This window comes from Columba livia, chromosome W (assembly GCF_036013475.1).
Source record: "Columba livia isolate bColLiv1 breed racing homer chromosome W, bColLiv1.pat.W.v2, whole genome shotgun sequence".
In the NCBI taxonomy this organism is placed as follows: Eukaryota; Metazoa; Chordata; class Aves; order Columbiformes; family Columbidae; genus Columba; species Columba livia.
In genome coordinates, this window is record NC_088641.1 from 14935220 (window position 1) to 14958901 (window position 23682).

At 41.9% G+C, this 23682-nt stretch overlaps 1 protein-coding gene across 1 annotated transcript in view; it reads right to left on the reverse strand.

Moving 5' to 3' along the window:
* Positions 1-23682, reverse strand: part of LOC102097842 (Golgi phosphoprotein 3) — a 43214-nt gene that overhangs the window by 11875 nt on the left and 7657 nt on the right. The window contains exon 2 of the mRNA XM_065044899.1: positions 13019-13150. Within this exon, the coding sequence (XP_064900971.1) occupies positions 13019-13150 (132 nt within the window). The remainder of the gene's footprint in view (positions 1-13018; positions 13151-23682) is intronic.

A 23682-nucleotide genomic window follows, 5' to 3' on the forward strand; every position in this document is an offset into this window, starting at 1 on the left:
TATATTACATGTTTTCTAGATTTATATCAAGACTAAATTTTTGGAAGTTTCTCTTATTTAATTATACAGGATCATACTTTAAATTGGGTTTTTGAGCTGCTAGATTGTGGCTATTAATAGACAGCCTTCTGATACACCTTTAATAATTAGCCTAAAACCACCCAACTTATTTATCTTTACTTCTTTTAAAAAATTACTTTCCAACAGTATTTTAGTTTATTTGATGTATCCCATATGATTTGTTTCACAGTAACCTTAGTTAGACTAGATCACTCCAGACTGCTGCAGTTGGTAACCTACTACTCACCATCTCACTTTAACAGGTGAGATGTGAAGTCATCTTTTTGACCTGTTTTATTAAACAAACAAACAAAAACAAACCTCACTGAACAGATATATCCCAGACTTTAAAGCATTTTTAAAACTAAGCTGCTTTTTTTTAAAAAAAAAAAAAAGTGTAGAAAACAGCTTTTCTTGCTTATTTGGCGTTAAGACAATTTTTTCTACCGCTGCAAAGAAGTTTAAGAAGCTAGTCTGAATATAAAGGAAATAAAGGAAAAAGCTGTAAGGAGCATAGAATCTCCCATTCAACTCAGTCAGGGTTCCATAAGCTCTTGGGAAGCCACAATACACAGCGATTTTGTTTCTAAGTTGACCGTTCTGCAGCCAGGCATACAGCACTGTTTCTTCTCACTTCTCTGCTACATTACATATTCATGGCACAGATTCTTCTGATTACACTTCTCCTCAAAGAAAAGTATTTTGATGTACAGGTCCACAGTATTTCTCTTCCCCTCCCTTTCCCAGCACATGCAGACAGGCAACAAGGGAAGCCCAGCCACTTCTCTCCTTAAGCAATTGGGACATCAATAAATCCATGGGTTCTGATGGGATACATGTGTGGGTGCTGAGGGAGCTGGCTGAAGTCACTGCTAGGCCACTCTCCATCATCTTTGCTAAATCATAGGAAACAGGAGGACTCCTGAGGACTGGAAGAAAGCAAATGTCACTCCATTCTTCAAAAAGGGCAAGAAGGAGGACCTGGGTAACTATAGACGGGTCAGCCTCACCTCTATCCCAGAAAGGTGATGGAATAACTTATCCTTGGCACCATCTCAAGGCATATCAAGAATAAGAAGATCATTAGGGGCAGTCAACACGGCTTCACCAAGGGGAAGTCATGCTTAACCAACCTCATAGTCTTTTATGAAGACATAACCAGGTGAACAGATGATGGTAAAGCAGTGGATGTGGTCTATCTTGATTTCAGTAAAACATTTGACACAGTCTCCTACAGCATCCTTGCTGCTAAACTGAGGAAGTGTGGTCTGGAGGATCGGGTAGTGAGGTGAACTGGGAACTGGCTGAAGGAAAGAAGCCAGAGAGTTGTGGTCAATGAGGCAGAGTCTAGTTGGAGGCCTGTATCTAATGGAGTCCCTCAAGGGTCAGTACTGGGACCAGTACTATTCAATGTATTTATCAACTATTTGGATGAGGGAATAAAGTGCACTGTCAGCAAGTTTGCTGATGACACCAAACTGGGAGGAGTGGCTGACATGCCAGAAGGCTGTGCTGCCATCCAGTGAGACCTAGACAGGCTGGAGAGCTAGGCAGGGAAAAATGTAATGAAATATAACAAGGACAAGCGTAGAGTCTTGCATTTGGGAAAGAACAACCCCAGGTTCCAGTATAAGTTGGGGAAAGACCTGTTGGAGAGCAGTGTAGGGGAAAGGGACCTGGGGATCCTGGTGGACAGCAGGATGACCATGAGCCAGCACTGTGCCTTTGTGGTCAAGAAAGCCAAGGGCATCCTGGGTGTCCCGGTTCTGTTAAAAACAAGACCAGTTCTCTTTTAGTAATTTTTTCCTTTCAGCTAAGTTCTTCTGGGTGGCTGTACTCTTCTGAGTTTTTGCCTGCATATTTTTCCTTGGATGCTGTACTCGGTGCTGATAAGAAGACCAACAGAATGCAGAAGCAGCTCATGTTTAGATTTATTACTATGGTAGCCAAGAAAGACTGATAAGTTTTCCCATGTTCTGTTGTGAGAGGGGCATATTTAAGGAGGGGTAGATGGAACAGGTGACTTAAACTGACCAACTGAGTATTCCATCCCATAATCGTCATACCCCCTATATAAAAGGGTGATCACAAGGGTCTGTTGGCTCTTTGACCATGCCTGGCATCTAGAGAAGACTTTGTCTATCTGCCTGTGATCTACAGGCCTCAGGCCCTGCATCCCTGCAACCAGTATCTGATTTGCTGTAAAGTCCTGCCCATGACTTCCAGGGGCCTGACCTGCAGCTGCTGGAGCCACGCCAGCCCCACCCACCCAGCTCCTGCTGCTGGAGTGATGCCAACTCCACATCGAGCACTCAAGATTGGTTTTGTATGTTTTGTATATATATATTCTCTATTCATTAGTAGCATTAGTAAAACCCTTTAAAACTCTCCAATTTGAAGTCTAAGTCTCTCTTCCCTCTTATCTTCCCTGTCATCTTTCCGATCTAAAGGAAGGGGGTGGCGGGAGATAGGACGGTAACAGGGAGCGTCTGCCGTGGTTTATTGCCGCCTTGCCGTAAACCTTGACACTGGGGTGTGTTAGAAGGGGTGTAGTTAGTAGGGCGAGAGGGGTTCTCCTCCCCCTCTACTCTGCCCTGGTGAGACTGCATCTGGAATATTGTGTCCAGTTCTGGACCCCTCAGTTCAAGGACAGGGAACTGCTGGAGAGAGTCTAGCACAGAGCCACAAAGACGATCAAGGGAGTGGAGCATCTCCCTTATGAGGAAAGGCTGAGGAAGCTGGGTCTCTTTAGCTTGGAAGAGACTAAGGGGTGACCTCATTAATGTTTATAAATATGTAAAGGGTGAGTGTCACAAGGATGGAGCCAGGCTCTTCTCAGTGACAACCCGTGATAACACAAGGGGCAATGGGTGCAAACAGGAACATAGGAGGTTCCATTTAAATATGAGAAGAAACTTCTTCACAGTGAGGGTGACAGAACAGTGGAACAGGCTGCCCAGGGAGGTTGTGGAGTCTCCTTCTCTGGAGACATTCAAAGCCTGCCTGGACACATTCCTGTGTAGCCTCATCTAGGTGTTCGTACTCTGGCAGGGGCATTGGAGTAGATGATCTTTCGAGGTACCTTCCAATCCCTAACATACTGTGATATAAACTAGGGGGAATGCTGTGATTCCGTGATTGTATGCTCATGAATCTGCTCTTTCTTGAAAGAAGATTTATTTACCAATGCTTCTTGGTTAACTCTCTCCAGAGTCATAACAGCACAAGAACTGTTAGCAGAACTGCTACCTTGGACTTCTGGAGGACAGACTTTGGCCTGTTTAGGAGACTGGTTCACAGAGTCCCTTCAGAGGCAGTCCTGAAGGGCAAAGGAGTCCAGGAAGGCTGAACATTCTCCAAGAAGGAAATCTTAAAGGCACAAGAGCAGGCTGCTCCCATGTGCTGAAAGACTAACTGGTAGGGAAGAAGACCAGCCTAGCTGAACAGTGCTTTGGCTGGAAATCAGGAAAAAAAGAAAAGAGAGTTTATGACCTTTGGAAGAAGGGGCAGACAACTGAAGGACTAGAAGGATGATGTGAGGTTATGCAGGGACAAAATTAGAAGTGTCAAAACCCAACTAGAACTTAATCTGGCTACTAGAGGCCTGTAGTTAGTGAGGTTCCCCAGGGGTCATTGTTAGGTCCAGTCCTGTTCAACCTGTTCATCAGTGACCTGGATGAAGAGACTGAGTGCACCCTCAGCAAGTTTGCTGATTATACCAAAGTGGGAGGAAGGGCTGACACACCAGAACACTGTGCTGCCATTCAGTGAGACCTGGACAGGCTGCATGACTGGGCAGAGAAGGTCCTAATGAAGTTTAACAAGGGCAAGTGTCGGGTCCTGCACCTGGGGAGGAACAACCCCAGGCACCAGTACAGGTTAGGGGAAGACCTGCTGGAAAGCAGCATTGCAGAGAAGGACTTGGGAGTTCTGGTCAACAACAGGTTGACCTTGAGTCAACAATGTGCCCTTGTGGCCAAGAAGGCCAACAGTATCCTGGGGTGCATTAAAAAGTGTGAGCAGCAGGTCCAAGGAGGTTACCCTCTGCCCTGGTGAGGCTGTATCTGGAGTACTGTGTCCAGCTCTGGGCTCCCCAGTTTAAGAAGGATAAGGAATTACTGGAGAGAGTCCAGCGGTGGGCTACGAATATGATTAGGGGCCTAGAGCACCTTTCTTATGTGAAGAGAGTGAGACAACTGGGTCTGTTCAGCCTGGAGAAGGCTGAGAGGGGATCTCATTTCTGTGTATAAATATCTCAAGGGTGGATGTCAAGAGGATGGGACCAGACTCCTTTCAGTGGTGCCCACCGATAGGATGAGGGGCAATGGATACACACTGAAGCATAGGAGGTTCCATCTGAATGTGAGGAAAAACTTCTTTGAGGCTGCCAGAGCACTGGAATAGGCTGCCCAGAGAGGTTGTGGAGTCTCTTTCTCTGGAGACATTCAAGACCTGCCTGGACACATTCCTGTGCTCTAGGTGTAGCTGCTTTAGCAGGTCAGTTGGACTAGATGATCTCCAGAGGTCCTTTCCAACCCTAACCATTCTGTGATTCTGCTATAAAAGACAATAAAAAAATGTTTCTATAAATACATGAGCAACAGAGGAGGGCCAAAGAAAATTTCAATCTGTTTTTGGATGCAGGGAGAAACATAGTAACAAAGGATGAAGAAAAGCCCTTCTTTGCCTCAGTCTTTAGTAGTAAGACCAGTTGTTCTCTGGGTACCCAGCCCCCTGAGCTGGAAGACAGAGACAGGGAGCAGAATAAAGCCCACATAATCCAAGGGGAAATAGTTAGCAACCTGCTACAACACTTAGACACACGCAAGTCCATGGGACTGAATAGGATCCACCCAAGGGCACTGAGGGAGCTAGTGGATGTGCTCACCAAGCCACTTTCCATCATTTATCAGCGTTCCTGGCTAACCAGGGAGGTCCCAGTTGACTGGAGGTTAGCAAATATGACACCCATCTACAACAAGGGAGAGAAGGACGATCCAGGGAATTACAGGTCTGTCAGTCTGACCTTGGTGCTGGGGAAGATTATGGAGCAGATAATCTTGAGTGCCATCATGCAGCATGTACAGGATAGCCAGGTGATCAGCATGGGTTTATGAAAGGCACATCCTGATTGACTAACCTGATCTCCTATGAAAAGGTGACCTGGTTATTCGATGAGGGAAAGGCTGTGGATGTGTTCTACCTGGACTTTACTAAAGCCTTCAACATCATTTCCCACAGCATTCTCCTGGAGAAACTGCCAACTGCTCATGGCTTGAACAGGCATGCTCTTCACTGGATTAAAAACTGGTTGGATGGCTGAGCTCAAAGAGTGGTGGTGAATGGAGTCAAATCCAGTTGGCAGCTGGTCACAAGTGGTGTTCCCCAGGGCTCGGTACTGGAGCCAGTTCTGTTTAATATCTTGTGCTGGGTTAGCTGAATCGAGGTAATTTTCCATGCCTGCTGTTGATCTCTGCCTTTTACCGGACTAGCTGTATTTGCAGTGTCCACCCTATGGTGTTCATTGCTGGGAGCACGTGTTCCAGTGGCTAAGTATTGCCCTTTTCTTTCATTACTGTTCAACTAAATCTGTTTCTATTTGTCCTGCTTTTGTTAAAAAAAAACAAGTTTTTCTTTTAGTGAATTTGCCTGTCAGCTAAAGCCTTCATATTAGCTGCATTTTCCTGGAGAACAAGATACATGTTTTGGTAAACATAGCAATGGAATGCGAAGTTATTGATAAGGACAGATTCACATCTCACGAGAGGGGCAACAAGAAACAAGTGACCAAGAAACTGACCAACTGTGTATAACATTCCATCCACGTGAATACTTCATATAAAAGTGGGAGATCGCGAGGATCTCGGCCCTTCCCTTTTGCTTCCTTTTCCCTTCTGCTTATGGCCGACATTAGAAGAGGACCTTGCTAGTCGTCCCTGCGAACTGAGGCCTAGTGAGAGACTGAATCCAGCTCCGGTTGGCTGCAGAGTCCAATCCAGGACTTTGCGTGCTGGCTCTGCTGTTGCTGAGACTTTCAAGATTGGTTTTGTATATTTTGTATTATTTTCTCTATTCTTATTAGTAGCATTAGTAAAACATTTTTAATTTTTCCACCTCTCTTCTCTCTGTCCTTCTTTCCCTCCCAATCGCCTGTCCTTAGTGGGAAGGAGGGAGAGGGAGGGGCATAAGGGGGAAGTGGGGGAGAGAGGAGGTTAACAATACATCTGCCAGGGTTTTATTGTCACCCCGCAATCTAAACCCTCAACACTATTTCAACTCATGAGTCTTTCTTCCTTTTCCCTTCCCCCTGGGCAAGGAAAGGCAAGAGACAGTGGCTGTTTGCTGTTTGGCTGCTGGCCCAGGGCTAAATGGTAACATATCTTTATCAACACCACCTTCAGTAAGTTTGCAAATGACACCAAGTTGGGTCAGAGTGTTGATCTGCTTGAGGGTAGGAAGGCTCTACAGAGGGATCTGGACAGGCTGGGTCAACGGGCCAAAGCCAATTGTATGAGATTCAACAGGGCTAAGTGCCATGCCCTGCACTTGGATCACAACAACCCCATGCAATGCTACAGGCTCAGGGAACAATGACTGGAAAGCTGCCTGGGGGAAAAGAACCTGGGAGTGTTGATTAACAGCCAACTGAATATGAGACAGCAGTGTGCCCAGGTAGCCAAGAAGGCCAACAGCATCCTGGCTTATATCAGGAATAGTGTAGCCAGCAGGACTAGAGAAGCGATTGCCCCTCTGTATTCAGCACTGGTGAGACTGCATCTCAAATACCGTGTTCACTTTTGGGCCCCTCACTACAAGACAGTGCTGGAGTGTGCCCAAACAAGGGCAATGAAGCTGGTGAAGGGTCTAGACGGCACGTCTTATGAGGAGAGGCTGAGGGAACTGGGGTTGTTTAGCCTGGAAAAAAGGAGGCTCAGGGGAGACCTTACCAGTTGCTACAAATACCTGAAAGGAAGTTGTAGCGAGGAGAGTGTCAATCTCTTCTCCCAAGTAACAAGTGATAGGACAAGAGGAAATGGCCTCAGGTTACACCACGGGAGGTTTAGATTGGATATTAGGAAAAGTTTCTTCACCAAAAGGGTTATCAAGCATTGGAACAGGCTGCCCAGGGAAGTGGTTGATTCACCATCCCTGGAAGTATTTAAAAGACATGTAGACGTGGTGCTTAGGGACATAATTTAGTGGTGGACTCAGCAGCGTTAGGTTTACAGTTGGACTTGATGGTGTTTTCCAGCCTAAATGATTCTATGATTCTAAGAAGAGCGGGAAATCGAGTGGGTTGGGGATCTTGTGAATTGAATCATCACAGAAGATTAATCACCTGCAAGGGGGTATTTTTTCTCTGTCATTAATAAATGAGCTAAGGTCCTGGTTCTTCAGAGACTATGGTCCTTAGCCTTATTGCAAATAATATTTCTTTATTACAGTTTTTCAGTGATTTATCATGTACTAGATTTGCCCTGTATGCAATTGCTGGGGACATTTCTATTATACAGAATATTTATTTTTCATTTTCCACAATGCAGCTTTGCGAATAAGCAATGCTAAAGATGGAGCACCTCTTGCATTGATTTTTACATAAACTTCATTATTTAGTTTTAATACAAAACTTCACTCATGCATTCATCACTTAGAATTGTCAGCTATGAAATACTGAAGGTAATCCACCAAGGATGTGTTGGGATGTCTTTTAAGAACTGTAATTATTTGCTTTGCTTTCAGAGACTGTAAAGCAGCATAGAGTACCATTTTCTATCTTCTATAACCACTAGTCTTAGCAATAACTTTATTTATACATAAACCTCAACATTCACATATTTGTTTTAAAAACAAGTTATACCAGCAGATAGAACTACAAAATTATGCAATGATTATATGCTCTGAAGCTAAATTTACAAGGATGTTGCAACATAGAATCACAGAATGTCAGGGATTGGAAGGGACCTCGAAAGATCAGCTCGTCCAATCCCCCTGCCAGAGCAGAAACACCTAGATGAGGTTACACAGGAAGGCAGCCTTGCCTCCCGGAGGCTTTTTCAAGAGAAGGGGCGGGGGAATGATGGCCCTTGCTGTGGTAATGCCCACTCCACATCAGCTGCTCTCACAAGGGCTGCCAGGAGCTTCCGGGTCTCTCGAGAACGAAAGTGCCCGATTGAGAGAAAAAAAAAACCCAAAAAAGGCTTCTCTGTACCTCGAAGATTTCGCTTAATCAGGACCTGCCAAACTGCCTCCAATTAGCTGATCTCAGGAACTTTCAGAAGTTTTGCTAATGTTCATTGAGTCCTTATCTGCCTGTTTCTCAGTCTCATTTGTCTCTCTATGGCATTCAAGCATGGATTTCATGCATCTTGATCACTTCTGAAGTTGTGTCTTAGAAACTGCAAAAAATAATCAGCCAAGATCCACCTGATTTAATGCTTGAATTAGAAAACTTTGTAGCTAGCAATCTTTTCAGTCAGCTGTGTGACCAAGGCCACCATTAGCTGGTTATAAATCTGTACTACTGCCCAAAGAACTAATTCTACCCTCTTCTTATTTTCATCTTATCTCTTGTGCCAGCAGTCTCACTTGTGCCACATCTGATGACAAGATGAAGAAAGTTATTCAAATACAACCTAAACTGATCAAAGAAGTGAACTAGTTTTCAATCAGAGTGGTTACCTGATAAGGTTGCACAAACACTAGTAACAACCTAAGAGACTCCAATAATAAACCTCTTTGCAAAGACAGGACTACCCTTCTCAGCTGCAGCACAAGTGACTAAAGCCTAAATTCCTCCCTTCAGACCATGGCTTGAAGATACAGGGTTTTGAGTCACAAATCAAAGCTTTAGTTTTAATGAGATTTTACCTTTCCACAAAGTCACAGAATGGGGGAGGGAGAAGGGCTAGCCTGAGAGGCAGAAACTATATAAAAATGGTATTGCCACTGAAACTCCACCTTGCTGAATCACGATCTTGGATGTTCATTCCACTCATTAAGCATAATATTTAATTCACAGAGAAAGCTGAGGGCAAGGGGAGCAAAGCCTGCAAAAGGGAAACAAGGGGGACACTTGGTAGAGTTGAGACAATTAAATCTAGCAAACACAGAAATGAGACCGAAATTTAGTGTTAATGCAAGACTTCAAATATGGTATAAAACAACACAAGTCATTCATGAGAAGGATTTCTAAATTGAGATAACTGGGGCAAGGGGAAAAGAAACATCATATATATCAGTAGTATGGGATTTTATTTGCAAGAAATTCCTTAAGCAGAAATCAATCTTCATTTGAATTTTATATTAAGTCTTTTTCATAGAACCCTCCTGCCTACAAAAATAAATCTCTTAATTGCCCTAAAACAGCAAAAAGAACAAAGCATTTAATATTAGGTAGCTTTTAGCTCTCCTTAAACCATGGGGGAAAAAAAAAAAAAAAAAAAAAAGAAAAAGAAACAAACCCACCAACCCACCACCAAAAATCACATGATATTAGGTTGGTGCAAAAGTAATTGTGGTTTTTGCATTGCTGAAATTTGCCGTTTGATATTGGAATACACTCTTAAATAAATGTGGTTACGTTATACTGATACAGCAATTAGTAATAAAATAAATCTATATGAATAAGGGTCATAGATTTTAGGCATTTATAAGTTAATAAGAATAAGGGTCACAGATGTTAGATTTTAGGCACTTATTAGGCATTCAGTCACAAGAATGGTATTTGTTAAAATAAGCAGGAGAAGGTTAGGAGACAATGCCCTTGCTCTCAGAAGATAAGGTGGCGACACCAGCACTAGCAGGTTACAAGCCGAGTAACAAAGGAATGTAATGCGTGTGCAATGGATTTCTTGGAAATGTAATGGATATGTATGATCTGCGTGGATATAACCTGTGCCTGGAGCTTCTTCTGCCCCCCACTATGAGGATGGATCCCCTGGGGTTGGTCACCCACCAATAAAGGATGGTTGCTTTTAAAACTGCAAATTTTGGGTTTAGAAGATTTTTTTATTACGCCGATTTACAGTAAAACCACATCATTTTAATGCGCTTTTCTTGATTTCTGGTGTTTTGGTTTTTTTTTTTTTTTTTAATACTGGCTTATTACTTGCTGTTGATTTTATATTTTTATTTTATGTTTAAACTATGGAAATCACGTTAGACAAAAAACAAATTCAAGCAATTTTATTATTTGAGTTCAAAATGGGTCATAAAGCAGCACAGACAATGCGCAATATCAACAATGCATTTGGCCCAGGAACTACTAACAAACATACAATGCAGTAGTGGTTCAAGTTTTGCAAGGGAGATGAGAGCCTGGAAGATGAGGAGCATAGTGGCCGGCCATCGGAAGTTGAGAACAACCAATTGAGAGCAATCACAGAAGCTGATCCTCTTACAACTACACAAGAAGTTGCTGAAGAACTCAACGTCAAACATTCTACAGTTGTTCGGCATTTGAAGCAAACTGGAAAGGTGAAAAAGCTCGATAAGCGTGTGCCTCAAGAGCTGACCGAAAATCAAAAAAACCTATCATTTTGAAGTGTTGTCTTCTCTTATTCTACACAAAAACAATGAACCATTTCTTGACTGGATTGTGACATGCGACAAAAAGTGGATTTTACATGACAACCAGCAACAACCAGCTCGGTGGTTGGACCGAGAAGAACCTCCAAAGCACTTCCCAAAGCCAAACTTGCACCAAAAAAAGGTCATGGTCACTGTTTGGTGATCTGCTGCCAGTCTGATCCACTACAGCTTTCTGAATCCCAGCAAAACCATTCCATCTGAGAAGTATGCTCAGCAAATCAATGAGATGCACTGAAAACTGCAATGCCTACAGCCGGCATCGGTCAACAGAAAGGGCCCAATTCTTCTCCAAGACAATGACTGACCACACATCACACAACCAATGCTTCAAAAGTTGAATGAATTGGGCTACAAAGTTTTGCCTCATCTGCCATATTCACATGACCTCTCGCTAACTGACTACCACTTCTTCAAGCATCTTGACAACTTTTTGCAGGGAAAATACTTCCACAACCAGCAGGATGCAGAAAATGCTTTCCAAGAGTTTGTTGAATCCTGAAGCACAGATTTTTATGCCGCAGGAATAAACAAACTTATTTCTCATTGTCAAAACTGTGTTGACTGTAATGATTCTTATTTTGATTAATAAAGATGTGTTTAAAACTAGTTATAATGATTTAAAATCCACGGTCCAAAACCATAATTACTTTTGTATCAACCTAATAAAATTCAATAAAGGAAAACAATAATTTTGCTTCTATTTTTTATTGAAGTTATTTTTCCATTTTCTAAAAAAAATACACAGTTAAAATTTCAGTTAGAGCAAGCTGACAAGGTTTGTGTAGAATGAAAATAACTGCTAAAGAACATTCCTGAATGCCTAAGGAGCCAAAAGCTTTGGAGGACAAAGAAATTTTGCAAACTAATCAATGCTGAATATGCTTAAATGAAGCTGAAAGTAGGACCTGTATGTCTGAACAGAGGTTCAATTCTTCAGAAGAGGAGGAAGCTGGGAGAAGGTTGGGGAATTTGTAAGGTTTCCTTTAAAAAATTTAACAAGCGACAGGGAAATGTGCCATAAAATATAATTTATTTGTGACAGACAACATTTGACCATGTTTTCAATAAACTTATTTTACAAGTCTCCTCTAATGCTGATGAAGTAAAAATTCTTCAGTGTGACTTGCACATTTTCTATTAAGGAAAAAAATCCAGTAGCAAAAGTAATAAATTAAGGCACCTCAAACCTTCAGCCTAATTCCATAAACAACCTTAAAAAATTATCCATCTTAAAGGTCAGTGAGTACAGCTGTTGTCCAAACTTTGTAAAATATGTGCACAGAGTTTGGGTTAAGCTGATCTTGTAGAAGCTGTTAGCCTTAAGAAAAGCAGAACAAGGATAAGAGCGATTGGGGGAACTCCTTATCAGAAATTCCTGTCCTTGTAGCTTAGACATCCTGGAACCTGTAAAATTAGTGGAGTCTTGTTTTAACATACATCTCAAGACTGTTGGATAAAGGCTGTTGAACTTTGCTCATTATAATACTAAAAATCACACCCCCAGGAGGGAAGACCCAGGCCCAGCCTGAGACCCCCTCCTCAGGGAGTATGTATAGTGGTAAAATGATTGTGTAACCAATATGCAAATGTGTAACCAATCAGCCCTTCAGGACTGCCCTGAGGGTGTGTATGTACTGTTAAGATTTTGTATAAAACGACTGTAACATTGTGTTGATGTATGCTGTCTTTGTTCCAGCATCCAGACTTGTGCAACTCTGTAATAAACAATATCTCATCTCTGTGTATAAGATTGGCTCATTGCATACCGGGAATGAACTCACATTTTTAGCAACAACACAACAAATTTAACACACTAGACACATGCTTTAACTAGATACAGTTCTGTGTTCTCAGGGGCCCAAGGTACAAGGATCCTTTCCTTCTCATGCACTGCAAGCACTAACTGCAATACTGTGTACACCAGAACTAAACTGGTGACTTGCAGGATACATCTGGCAGGCCGTCAGTTAGCCATCCCACTCAGCCCCAACTCACATCTCACCAACACTGCAAAACCCATTTCCTTCAGGAGATTACAACTGGTGCTACTGACTCTCAGCAGCAATCGCTGCCACCACATCCTGGTCAGAACCACTGCCAACTGTTTGTGCAAGGTTTCCAACAGCAGCAGGAACACATCACAAGAACAAACAGGAGCAGAAAACAAGTACAGATTTTACAGGACACTTCAGCTCATTGTTTAAACTCTTTGGGTAATAACTCTCTCCATCTTAAGTCACTACTCAGAATCTCTATCCCCATATAAAGAAAAAAAAATGTCTTTTTCTTACAATCAGTTGTAGTTTACAGCTACTGTATTGCCTGAAGCATGACAAAAAAGTAAACGTGACCATTTTCCTTCACTTACCTTTCTCGTTAATAGACTTTTGCGCCTCATTCCATAAGCTTCTAACTGAAGACGCCCTCGCAATGCCAATTCGATTAACATACAGCCACGCAATCCTGAGGAGATGCAATCGTTCCAGAATGATGTGTAACCCTGTGAAGAATGAGACAGTAAGATGTTTCCATCTCCACCCAAAAGCAAATAGAAAAAGAGACTTACTGCATTCTCTAAGCAGTTCTCTGGCCCTCATATACTTTTGAAGTAGCATAACCAGTCAACTACCATTCCTGTATTGAAAACATGAAAGAGAAAACAGACTCATCCCCTATTAGTTTCGACATTTAGTCTCTGCTCTTTGAAGAGCAGAAAAACTTCAGGAAAGTGAAACAAAACAAAACAGCAAGATATCAAGAACTTCGAGATATATAGCTTATATGGAGTCAAAATAAACATATCATTATTAAGACATCAGGCATTTGGCATTTGTGATGGACATGGTATGCACCTTGTTACACTGTATGGGGATATAGCAGAAGATTTGGCAAGGAGATTAGTTAAATGTAAATATGCTCAAGTGACTTGCACCTGTCTGTAGAAAAAGCACACACATCACACTAATTGTTTTACTGACCTTGTGTGCTTGATGAGTAGAACCTCTGTGTTAGATAACATAGGCCTGTGAGAAACTCTAGGCACCTTATCACTATGTCTGAGATTCCTGCTTTGTTGTGAGAAAGAGCGGGAGGCTGCGCCTGCCTGAAGCCTTGAAATACAGGCAAGCTCAGCAGGCCCAGTGATCTTCCAGCAGGGTTGAATTTACCAGCACCTGCATCCCCGCTGGTGTCACCTCCACCTGGGAGCTTAGGTGTGGCTTCAGAGATCCCCCAGTAGAGAGGTAACTAAAATAAAACTTGCTCTTTGCAATGCATTCGTGGCCTCTGGCTCTTCTTGCGACATGCCTGCGTATGTGTACACATACGCCTTAAACAGCTGTTTTTTGCAACTTCTGGCAGGAAGGAAGAGATAAGTGCTGTGGAGGCAGGACTGTATCTCTTCCTTGAGGCCTACCTCATTAATTGGGCTTGAACAAAAGCAGGGTCATTCAGATATGACCACCAGCTAAGAGGAAATCATGAATCACCAGCTAGCCCTAGAGGTCCAACAGACTCACTTCTGGGACAATCTCCTTAATTGGCATGAGGAGTGAGCAGAGGGAGGAGATGAGCTGCCCTCTCCTATTTCACGTGCAAATGAACTGAAGTATAAAAAACTCCTCACTCGGGACACTGTGTTTTGTGTTGCATTGTGTGGTACCCACCACCCCAAGAAAAATGCAGAGATTGTCGCTGGATGGACTGACCTCCAGAGTAGTGAAATCTTACCTCTCTTCTGATATCTTTATCTCTTTTCTCTCTCTTTCTCAATTTATTCTGGGCACATAAGGGTAATATTGTTGTGAGTTTTGTTGTTGAAGTCTTGTTAAGTTTTATGATATAGTTACAAGTTTTTGCCAAGCCACATTTCGCTGTAATTCCACTGAGTTTTAAGTAAATTTGTGATCTAATTAAACCTCTTGAGTAATTGTTGTTACTCCCAGTTACCACACAGAGTATTTAAAAGTTAACTCTGCCTTTACCCCACTGAGTTGGATGGGATAGCATTACTGACATCACACATGTTTATTTGAGTTTCCTGAGAAATATTAACATGATTTTACATCCATAAACAATACGGCACCAATTAAATAATAATAACCTGAAAAATCTATATTACATAAAATATGGAGTATATTGGAAATTTAAAGTCCAAACACAAATGTGGCAATCGGTACAAACCACAGAACAGATTTTTCAGCTTGAATACAGTAAACCGAAGGACAAAAGTTTTCAAGCAAATATTTGGAACAGATGCTATTTTGTCATTTAAATCCTTTGAAAACATATATTTCTAAAACTTGATGTATGTTGTGGTGGGTTGACCCTGGCGAGACACCAGGTGCCCACCAAAGCTGCTCTGTCACTCCCTCAGCTCGACAGGGGAGAGAAAACATGACAAAAGGCTTGTGGTTCAAGATAAGGACAGGGAGAGATCACTTACTAATTACCATCATGGGCAAAACAGACTTGACTTGGGGAAAAAAAAAAAATAAATTAATTTATTGCAAATCAAATCAGAGCAGGAAAATTAGAAATAATAATTAGATCTTAAAAACACCTTCCTCCCACCCCTTCCCTTCTTCCCAGGCTTAATTTTACTCTGGAATTCCCTACCTCCTCCCCCCAAGTGGCACAAGGGGATGGAACAGGGAATAGTGGTTGCTGTCAGGTCATGACACATTGTCTCTGCTGTTCCTTCCTCCTCAGGGGGAGTACTCCTCATACTCTTCCTCTGCTCCAGCATAGGGCCCCTCCCACAGGAGACACTCCTACACAAACTTCTAAAACGTGAGTCCGTCCCACAGGCTACAGTTCTTCACAAACTGCTTCAGCGTGGCTCCCCTTCCATGGGGTGCAGTCCTTCAAGAACAGACTGCTCCAGTGTGAGTCCCCCCAGGGTCACAAGTCCTGCCAGCAAACCTGCTCCGGCAAGGCTTCCTTTCTCCACAGGGCCACAGGTCCTGCCAGGAGCCTGCTCCAGTGCGGGCTTCGCATGTGATCACAGTCTCCTTCGGATGCATCCATCTGCTCCTGCGTGGGGGTCCTCCATGGGCTGCAGGTGGATATCTGCTCCACCATGGACCTCAAAGGGCTGCATGGGGACAGCCTGCTTCACTATGGTCTTCACCACAGGCTGCAGAGGAATCTTTGCTCTGGCACCTGGAGCACCTCCTGCACCCCCTCCTTCACTGACCTTGGTGCCTACAGAGTTGTTTCTCTCACATATTCTCACTCCTCTCTCTGGCTGCAGTTGCTGTTGCATGGTTCCACCCCCCACACACACACACTTCTTATTAGTTTGGTGCAAAAGGAATTGCAATTTTTGCACTGTTGAAATTTGCTGTTTGGTATTGGAATACATTCTTAAATAAATGTGGTTGTTATACATCATTCTAATGTGCTTTTCTTGCTTTAAGTTTTTTTGATACTGATGTCTTACTTGCCGTTTATTTTATATTTAATTTAGACTATGGAAATGACGTTAAACCAAAAGCAAATTCAAGCGATTTTCTTATTTGAGTTCAAAATGGGTCGTAAAGCAGCACAGACAATGCGCAATATCAACAATGCATTTGGCCCAGGAACTGCTAACAAACATACAATGCAGTAGTGGTTCAAGAAGTTTTGCAAAGTAGACAAGTGCCTGAAAGATGAGGAGCATAACGGAAGTTGACAATGACGAATTGAGAGCAATCATGTAAGATGATCATCTTACAACTACACAAGAAGTTGCTGAAGAACACAACCTCGACCATTCTACAGTCATTCGGTATTTGAAGCAAACTGGAAAGGTGAAAAAACTCGATAAGTGTGTGCTTCAAGAGCTGACCGAAAAAATAAAAAAAAAATCATCATTTTTAAGTGTCGTCTTATTCTACATAACAACAACGAACCATTTCTAGATTGGACTGTGAAGTGGCACAAAAAGTGGATTTTACACAACAACTGGTGACGACCAGCTCAGTGGTTGGACCGAGAAGAACCTCCAAAGCACTTCCCAAAGCCAAACTTGCACCAAAAAAAGGTCATGGTCACTGTTTGGTGATCTGCTGCCAGTCTGATCCACTACAGCTTTCTGAATCCCAGCAAAACCATTTCATCTGAGAAGTATGCTCAGCAAATCAATGAGATGCACTGAAAACTGCAATGCCTACAGCCGGCATCGGTCAACAGAAAGGGCTCAATTCTTCTCCAAGACAATGCCCAACCGCACGTCACACAACCAATGCTTCAAAAGTTGAATGAATTGGGCTACAAAGTTTTGCCTCATCTGACATATCCACCTGACCTCTCGCCAACTGACTTCCACTTCAAGTATCTTGACAACTTTTTGCAGGGAAAATGCTTCCACAACCAGCAGGATGCAGAAAATGCTTTCCAAGAGTTTGTTGAATCCTGAAGCACAGATTTTTATGCCGCAGGAATAAACAAACTTATTTCTCATTGTCAAACTGTGTTGACTGTAATGGCTCCTATTTTGCTTAATAAAGGTGTGTTTGAGCCTAATTATAAGGATTTAAAATTCATGGTCTGAAACCACAATTACTTTTGTGCCAACCTAATATTTGTAAGAGCTGTATTATATAGTTCATCAATACTTCCTAAAATTTTACAAGAGCTCTGAATCTCTGGAAAGTAATTACTGAAATATGTCACAGACATTTATTTTAAAGGACATAAAAACAAGTTTGGAAAGGCATTTGAGAAGTTATCTAATCAGCCTTCTACTCAGAGCTGATACTTTGAGAATATCAGTTACTCTAAGTCAGCCATTCTGTAAATTAAGATTTTGGTTGGGACCAGACATTTGCCAAAAAACATGCACAATACTGAGTAGTATTTGCTTGATGGAAAACGAAAAGACACCACCCCCCCCCCCCCCCCCAAAAAAAAACACCAAACCAAAAAAAAACAAAAACACACATACAAAAAAACCCCAACTCCTACATTCTACTATTTTCAATCAAATAGTGTCTTTACATAAAAATAATTTTTGAAATCAAACAACACATACACAAACTAAAAATCTATTGAACAAACTTACAGCTGTGGCATGACAAATATCGACTTCTTTTTATTCACAAGAAGTGTTATTGTGCAAGCAATTCAAGCGCTAGAAATTTTTTCCCTTGTTTAGTAATGAAAACCAAAATTTATTTTTGAAGTGAGCATTTTTTAATGAAGTGACTGTGCTAGTTTGACTGAAAATGAATTAATTTTCTTCATGTAGCTGAAAACCTTTCTTTTTCATAGCTAGCATGGTCATTATTTGGACTTAGTTTGAGAACAACAAGATAACACCCATGGACAGAGTTAATGTTTTTAATTGCTCTGGTCTGAGAGCCAAGGACATTCTGAGTCCTCTGCCCGCAGGTGCGATATATCAAGGAAGGAAGGCATGGATGGGACAGACCTTGACTGACATCCAGACTGATCAATAAGAGTATTCCATCCCATTAATGTCATGCTTCATATTTAAGGAGAGTTGAGATCTTCCAGTCCCTCTCTTCATCTCGCGTTCTCTTTGTAAGAGACCGGACAAAATTGTGTTCAGGACTTTCTTTTGTTTGGCCTTTTGCCATCTTGCCATTTGCAGAGGCCTCTGGGCCTTTCTGCCTTTTTCCTCTTTTCTCTCTCTGGGGTCAGCTGTTTGGGACCAGGGTGCTGTGACCAGCTGTTCAGTACAGATGGAATTCATAAGGAATTGCACTGAGTATCTTTACATTCTATTTCTATTTTATCTATATATTTACTAGTAGTGTATTACTATTTTCTTATTTTATTAAACTGTGTTTATCTCAATCCAAGTTTCTCCCTCTCTTTTGATTCTCTCCTCTATTTGGGGGAGGTGGGGGGGGGGAAGTGAGCGACCAGCTATCATGGTTATATTGCTATATTGCTAGCTCAAGTTAAACCACGACAGTGACATTAACTACACTACTCCCAGCAGCAATTACCAGATGTAAACTTCTCTGCTTCAGCAGTAATTCAACATATATGGCCTCAGGCTGTGGGTTGCAGAGAAATACAGGATCATAAGATAAATCAGGTTGGAAGGGACCACATGAGATCTCTAGTCCAACCTCCTGCTCAAAGCAGGTTCAGCTATGATGTGAGATCAAGTTCCTCAGGGTTCTATAATGTCATGAAAAACCTCCAAGGATAGAGACTGCACAACCATCTAACAGTTTTTAATTAAGTGATCCTGAAAGTCAGATCAAAGAGATTATGGTCTTTATAAATGGAACTGATTGCTCTAATGGGCTAGATGACATTAAAGTAATAAAACATATACTGCCTCACCTTCTGGTTTGGGTTTTTTGTGTTTGTCAAGTTTTTTTATTTGTGGTTCATTTTTGTGTGTGTGTGTGTTTGTTTTGGGTTTTTTTTGATTGTTTTTTTTCTTTTCACAGGCTCAGAGTTTGCAGGTGATCCACAAGATAAGGGACATCATATTTCAACATACAGAGATTATACTGCAATTAAACAGTGAGGAAAAAAATATTTTATAACAGTCAGTATCATCCTGAACATTTTTCATTAAACTGATCTTTCCAGATAGTCCAGGCAGATAGACTGATCGTTTTTGGCACTTACTACAAAGACCTCAGACAACTGAAGGAACCTTCACAGAAGGTCAGTTTAGCACACAGTCTAATTAAATAATCCTTTAAATTAACTCAAACTTCCTGGTGTACCTGAAGCAGAGTAGAAGTAGACATTTATCTTCAACATTGCAAACAGTTCCTTGACACCTACTTTAAATGGCACACAGCGTAACTAGAAAAAGGTGCACAAAGGAGAAACAATAAAACTCAGCATCATAGAACTACTGCCTATTAAAGAGACTATAAATGGACAGTGAAGAAAAGGGGTGGAGAGAATAATAATGTACATAGTGGTAGAACAGCAATATAGAATAATGTACTATTTGCACAGGAAACAATTTTTTTTTCTTTTTCCACAGACAAGAACTAGAAGCTGGTAAATGGAGCTAGCTTACAGGTTGGAAAAGTCAAAGACCAACTTCTTTTCTATGTTTCTATTAAACTGTTTTTATAGGAAGGCAAAAGTTTAAAAAACAAAACAAAAACACACCTTTTTTTAAAAAATAGTTAAATTCATAGGAGATAATGAAGTTTGACAGACAGCAATTGATCTGTAAGCTAGGCATGGCCTGGGAAGCCCCACCCAGTTGAAGTCAGTGTACACTGGAGCAAGTCATTCCATGTTCTCTGAATATGGCCTGACCATTGCCAGTTACAGGTTATGAAACAAGAATTTGGTTAGAACTTGTAACATTGTTCTTGTAATATATTCCAAACACCTAACAGTCTCAGAACACTTCAACTGAAGATCAAAGGTCACTATTTATAGATGCAAGTCATTCCACTATTTAATGCTCTTAAATAGCACCAGCATTCTCACAAATAAACCACCAAATATTTTTGCTTTAGCTGTCTTCCTACAAGTCTTTAATAATTTTATAAACACCCTAACTCAATGAAATACTTATTTCATTAAAGTTGCTAAGCAGGGAATTACTTTTATCTGACAGCAATCACACTAGAACAGCACTTTAAACTATGAATAGCTCACATGACCAAATTTTAAATCTATATTGATTCAAAGATCAAATGAATGTTTACAACTGTCATGTTTATTTACACAAAGACAGCACAAAAGCATTTTTTGTCAGAGTTAACCTAGAAATTTTCAAGTAAAAACTAGTTTTGCTAGACAAGCATAAAGGGAAATGAAAATAAAGTTTATAACAAAAACTTGTTACCATATTAACTTTGAAAGCTCAAACTTCCCACTCAGGTATGGCAAAGCACAGAGCTAAGACTAAGATCCCCTTTCTGGTTAAAGCAGTTATCCAAAATCCACGTTCATTAGACCATTTCTCTCCCACCACCTCTTGTAGCATTTATTCACTTTCTCCTCTTCCCATGCCCCTTACTAATTCCCAAGCTCACATGTCTTCCTGTTCAGTTAGCCATTAATCACTTGAAACTCTCACTTATTAAATACTGTCTATCTCCTAAAGATAGCCCTTTGCCTCGGTGTTATCCAACCTACCTTACCTTCCAACTCCCTGTTTTTACCTTGCCTCTTCAGCTGCACTTCCCCACCACCAAACTGTGACACTCACTATCCTACTCCAGCCCCCTTCCCCATGTCATTTTACCATGACATGTAATACATTAACTTTTCACTTCCATGTTTATAAAGATATGAATTTCTATGATCCTCATGGATTTCCTTAGACCCGTTCACACAAATGGTGTGGACAAGATAGTAAAACACGTACGCTACATGTTGTGAGCAGGCATCTTATTCTTGTTTCTGCTCCAAGAGGGAGGGAAAAGCCACACGATTATATTAGCATACGACAAGCAAGTAAGCCTTACCGATATCGTAGATTCATAGAATGGTTTGGATTGGAAGGGACCTTAAAGATCATCTAGTTCCAATCCCTCCTGCCATGGGCAGGGAAACCTTCCACTAGATCAGGTTGCTCAAAGCCTCATTCAACCTGGCCTTGAACACTTCCAATGCTGGGGCATCCACAACTTCTCTGGGCAACCTGTTCCAGTGCCTCACCACCCTCATGGTAAAACATTTCTGCCTTGTATCTAATCTAAATCTATCCCCTTTGTGTTTAAAACCCCGTGTCCTATCACTACATGCCCTTGTAAAAAGTCCCTCTCCAGCTTTCTTGTAGGTCCCCTTTAGGTACTGGAAGGCTGCTATAAGGTCTCCCCAGAGCCTTCTTCAGGCTGCACAAACCCAACTCTCTCAGCCTTTCCTCATAGGAGGTGCTCCCGGCCCTCCAATCATCTTTGCGACCCTCCTCCGGACTCACTCCAGTCCATATCCTTCTTATGTTGGGGGCCGCAGAGCTGAATGCAGTACTCCAGGTAGGGTCTCATGCGAGCAGAGTAGAGGAGAAGAATCACCTCCTTCAACCTGGTCACACTTCCTTTGATGCAGCCCAGGATACGGTTGGCTTTCTGGGCTGCATGCACACATTGCCAGGTCATGTTGAGCTTCTCATCAACCATCCTTCTCCTCAGAGCTACTCTCAGTCCATTCTCTACCCAGCCTATATTTGTGCTTAGGATTGCCCTGACCCATGTGCAGGACCTCGTACTTAGCCTTGTTGAACCTTATGAGGTTCACACAGGCCCGCATCTCAAGCCCGTCAAGGTCCTTCTGGATGGCATCCCTTCCCTCCAGCATGTTGACCACACCACACAGCTTGGTGTCACTGGCAAACTTGCTGAGGGTGCGCTCAATCCCACCGTCCATGTCCCCGACAAATATGTTGAATAATACCGGTCTCAATGCCAACCCCTAAGGAATGCCACTCATCACTGGTCTCCACTTGGACATTGAGCCATTGACCGCAACACTTGAAGTGCGACCATCCAGCCAATTCCTTATCCACCGAGTGGTCCATCTGTCAAATCCATGTCTCTCCCATTTAGAGACAAGGATGTAGCGCGGGACAGTGTCAAATGCTTTGCACAAGTCCAGGTAGATTATGTCAGTTACTCTTCCCTTATCCACCAACACCATAACCCTGTCATAGAAAGCCACCAAATTTATCAGGCACAATTTGCCCTTAGTGAATACATGTTGGCTATCACCAATCACCTCTTTACTTTCCATATGCCTTAGCATAGTGTCCAGGAGGATCTGCTCCATGATTTTTCTGAGTACAGAGGTAAGATTTGACTGGCCTGTAGTTCCCCAGGTATTACTTTTTTCCCTTTGTAAAAATGCTGCATCTAGTTTTACTGAGCAAAGCACAGGCTCCTGCAGCTTCTTCCTGCTTACTGTAGGAATACCCCAGCTCAGATCTGCATACAAAAATGTGTAAACAATATACTAGGACCCAGTCTCCTACAGATGCTGGCATGCAGGGTGCAATAGGAAGCAGGGTTCATACACACAGCCTGCAGGAAAGGAAGGGGCAGAGAAGAGATCCTGAATGGAAATGCCCTACTATGGCAGATGCACTCAACCTCCCCCCCCTGCCCAAGCCCAACAGCAGTTTGGTCCAGGCTCCAGAAGAGGTAAGGGCCTGAGCCATAGCCAGGCCAAGAACTTCCAGGAGACCCACAAGGAAGCAGAACTGCCAGGCAGTAATTTGTGGGCACAGGGAGTCTCGTGCATACTTTTCCTACTGTATGCAATTTGACTATGAGTCAACCACTTCATTCTATAAATACGACAGCCTGGATGAGCCTACTTTGAGCTCTCCCTGCTTAATAAGTGAGCTGTATGGCAATGGTTTTACTACTCACAGGTCAGTGGATGAGCCCAATTTAATATTAATAATTTAGCTTAAGTAGATGCACACTAAATATAATAAACTATTTAGAGATATAAAGTTGTATGATTTTCAATATACTCTTTGATTCACGTTACTTGGTAAGCACAATCTGCTCAGAAAACACAAAGGACATAATGCTTAAGGTATCATGCAGTATATTCATCATTACCTTGTTCTCCCCATTTTGAACCCCAGCAATGATTACCCTAATCATCATAAATTTGAAGTTTTATTATTTAAATCTGACAGGAAGGCATTAGCACCCCTTTCTGATTCTCTGAAGCAACAGCAAGTTCTTTCAGAGGTGTCTATTACCTTATTGTTAGCCAGCACAAAGCACAGACAGAATATAATAATCCAAAATGATCATTTGCCACCCATTTGAAACCCACTGCAAAAGACCAGGCAGAGACAATTTCTCTCGAAACATGGGCTGTGGCAAGTTGTATTTCATAATGGATTTGATCACAATTGTGACAGAACTCTCACTTTTTTTAGACAAGGAGTTCCTGTCTGAAGTAGTAATTTTAGGATCTACAGAAAGACAGCTAGGAAGGGCAGAGAGGAAAGGCATAACAGCATACGCTGCACATTGCAACAGGTTAAAAGTTAATAGGAATTTTGAGCTGCCACAGTTTTTAAGTCAAAAATGGCTGTTTTCTTTCCCTTGCATCCTATCTCCA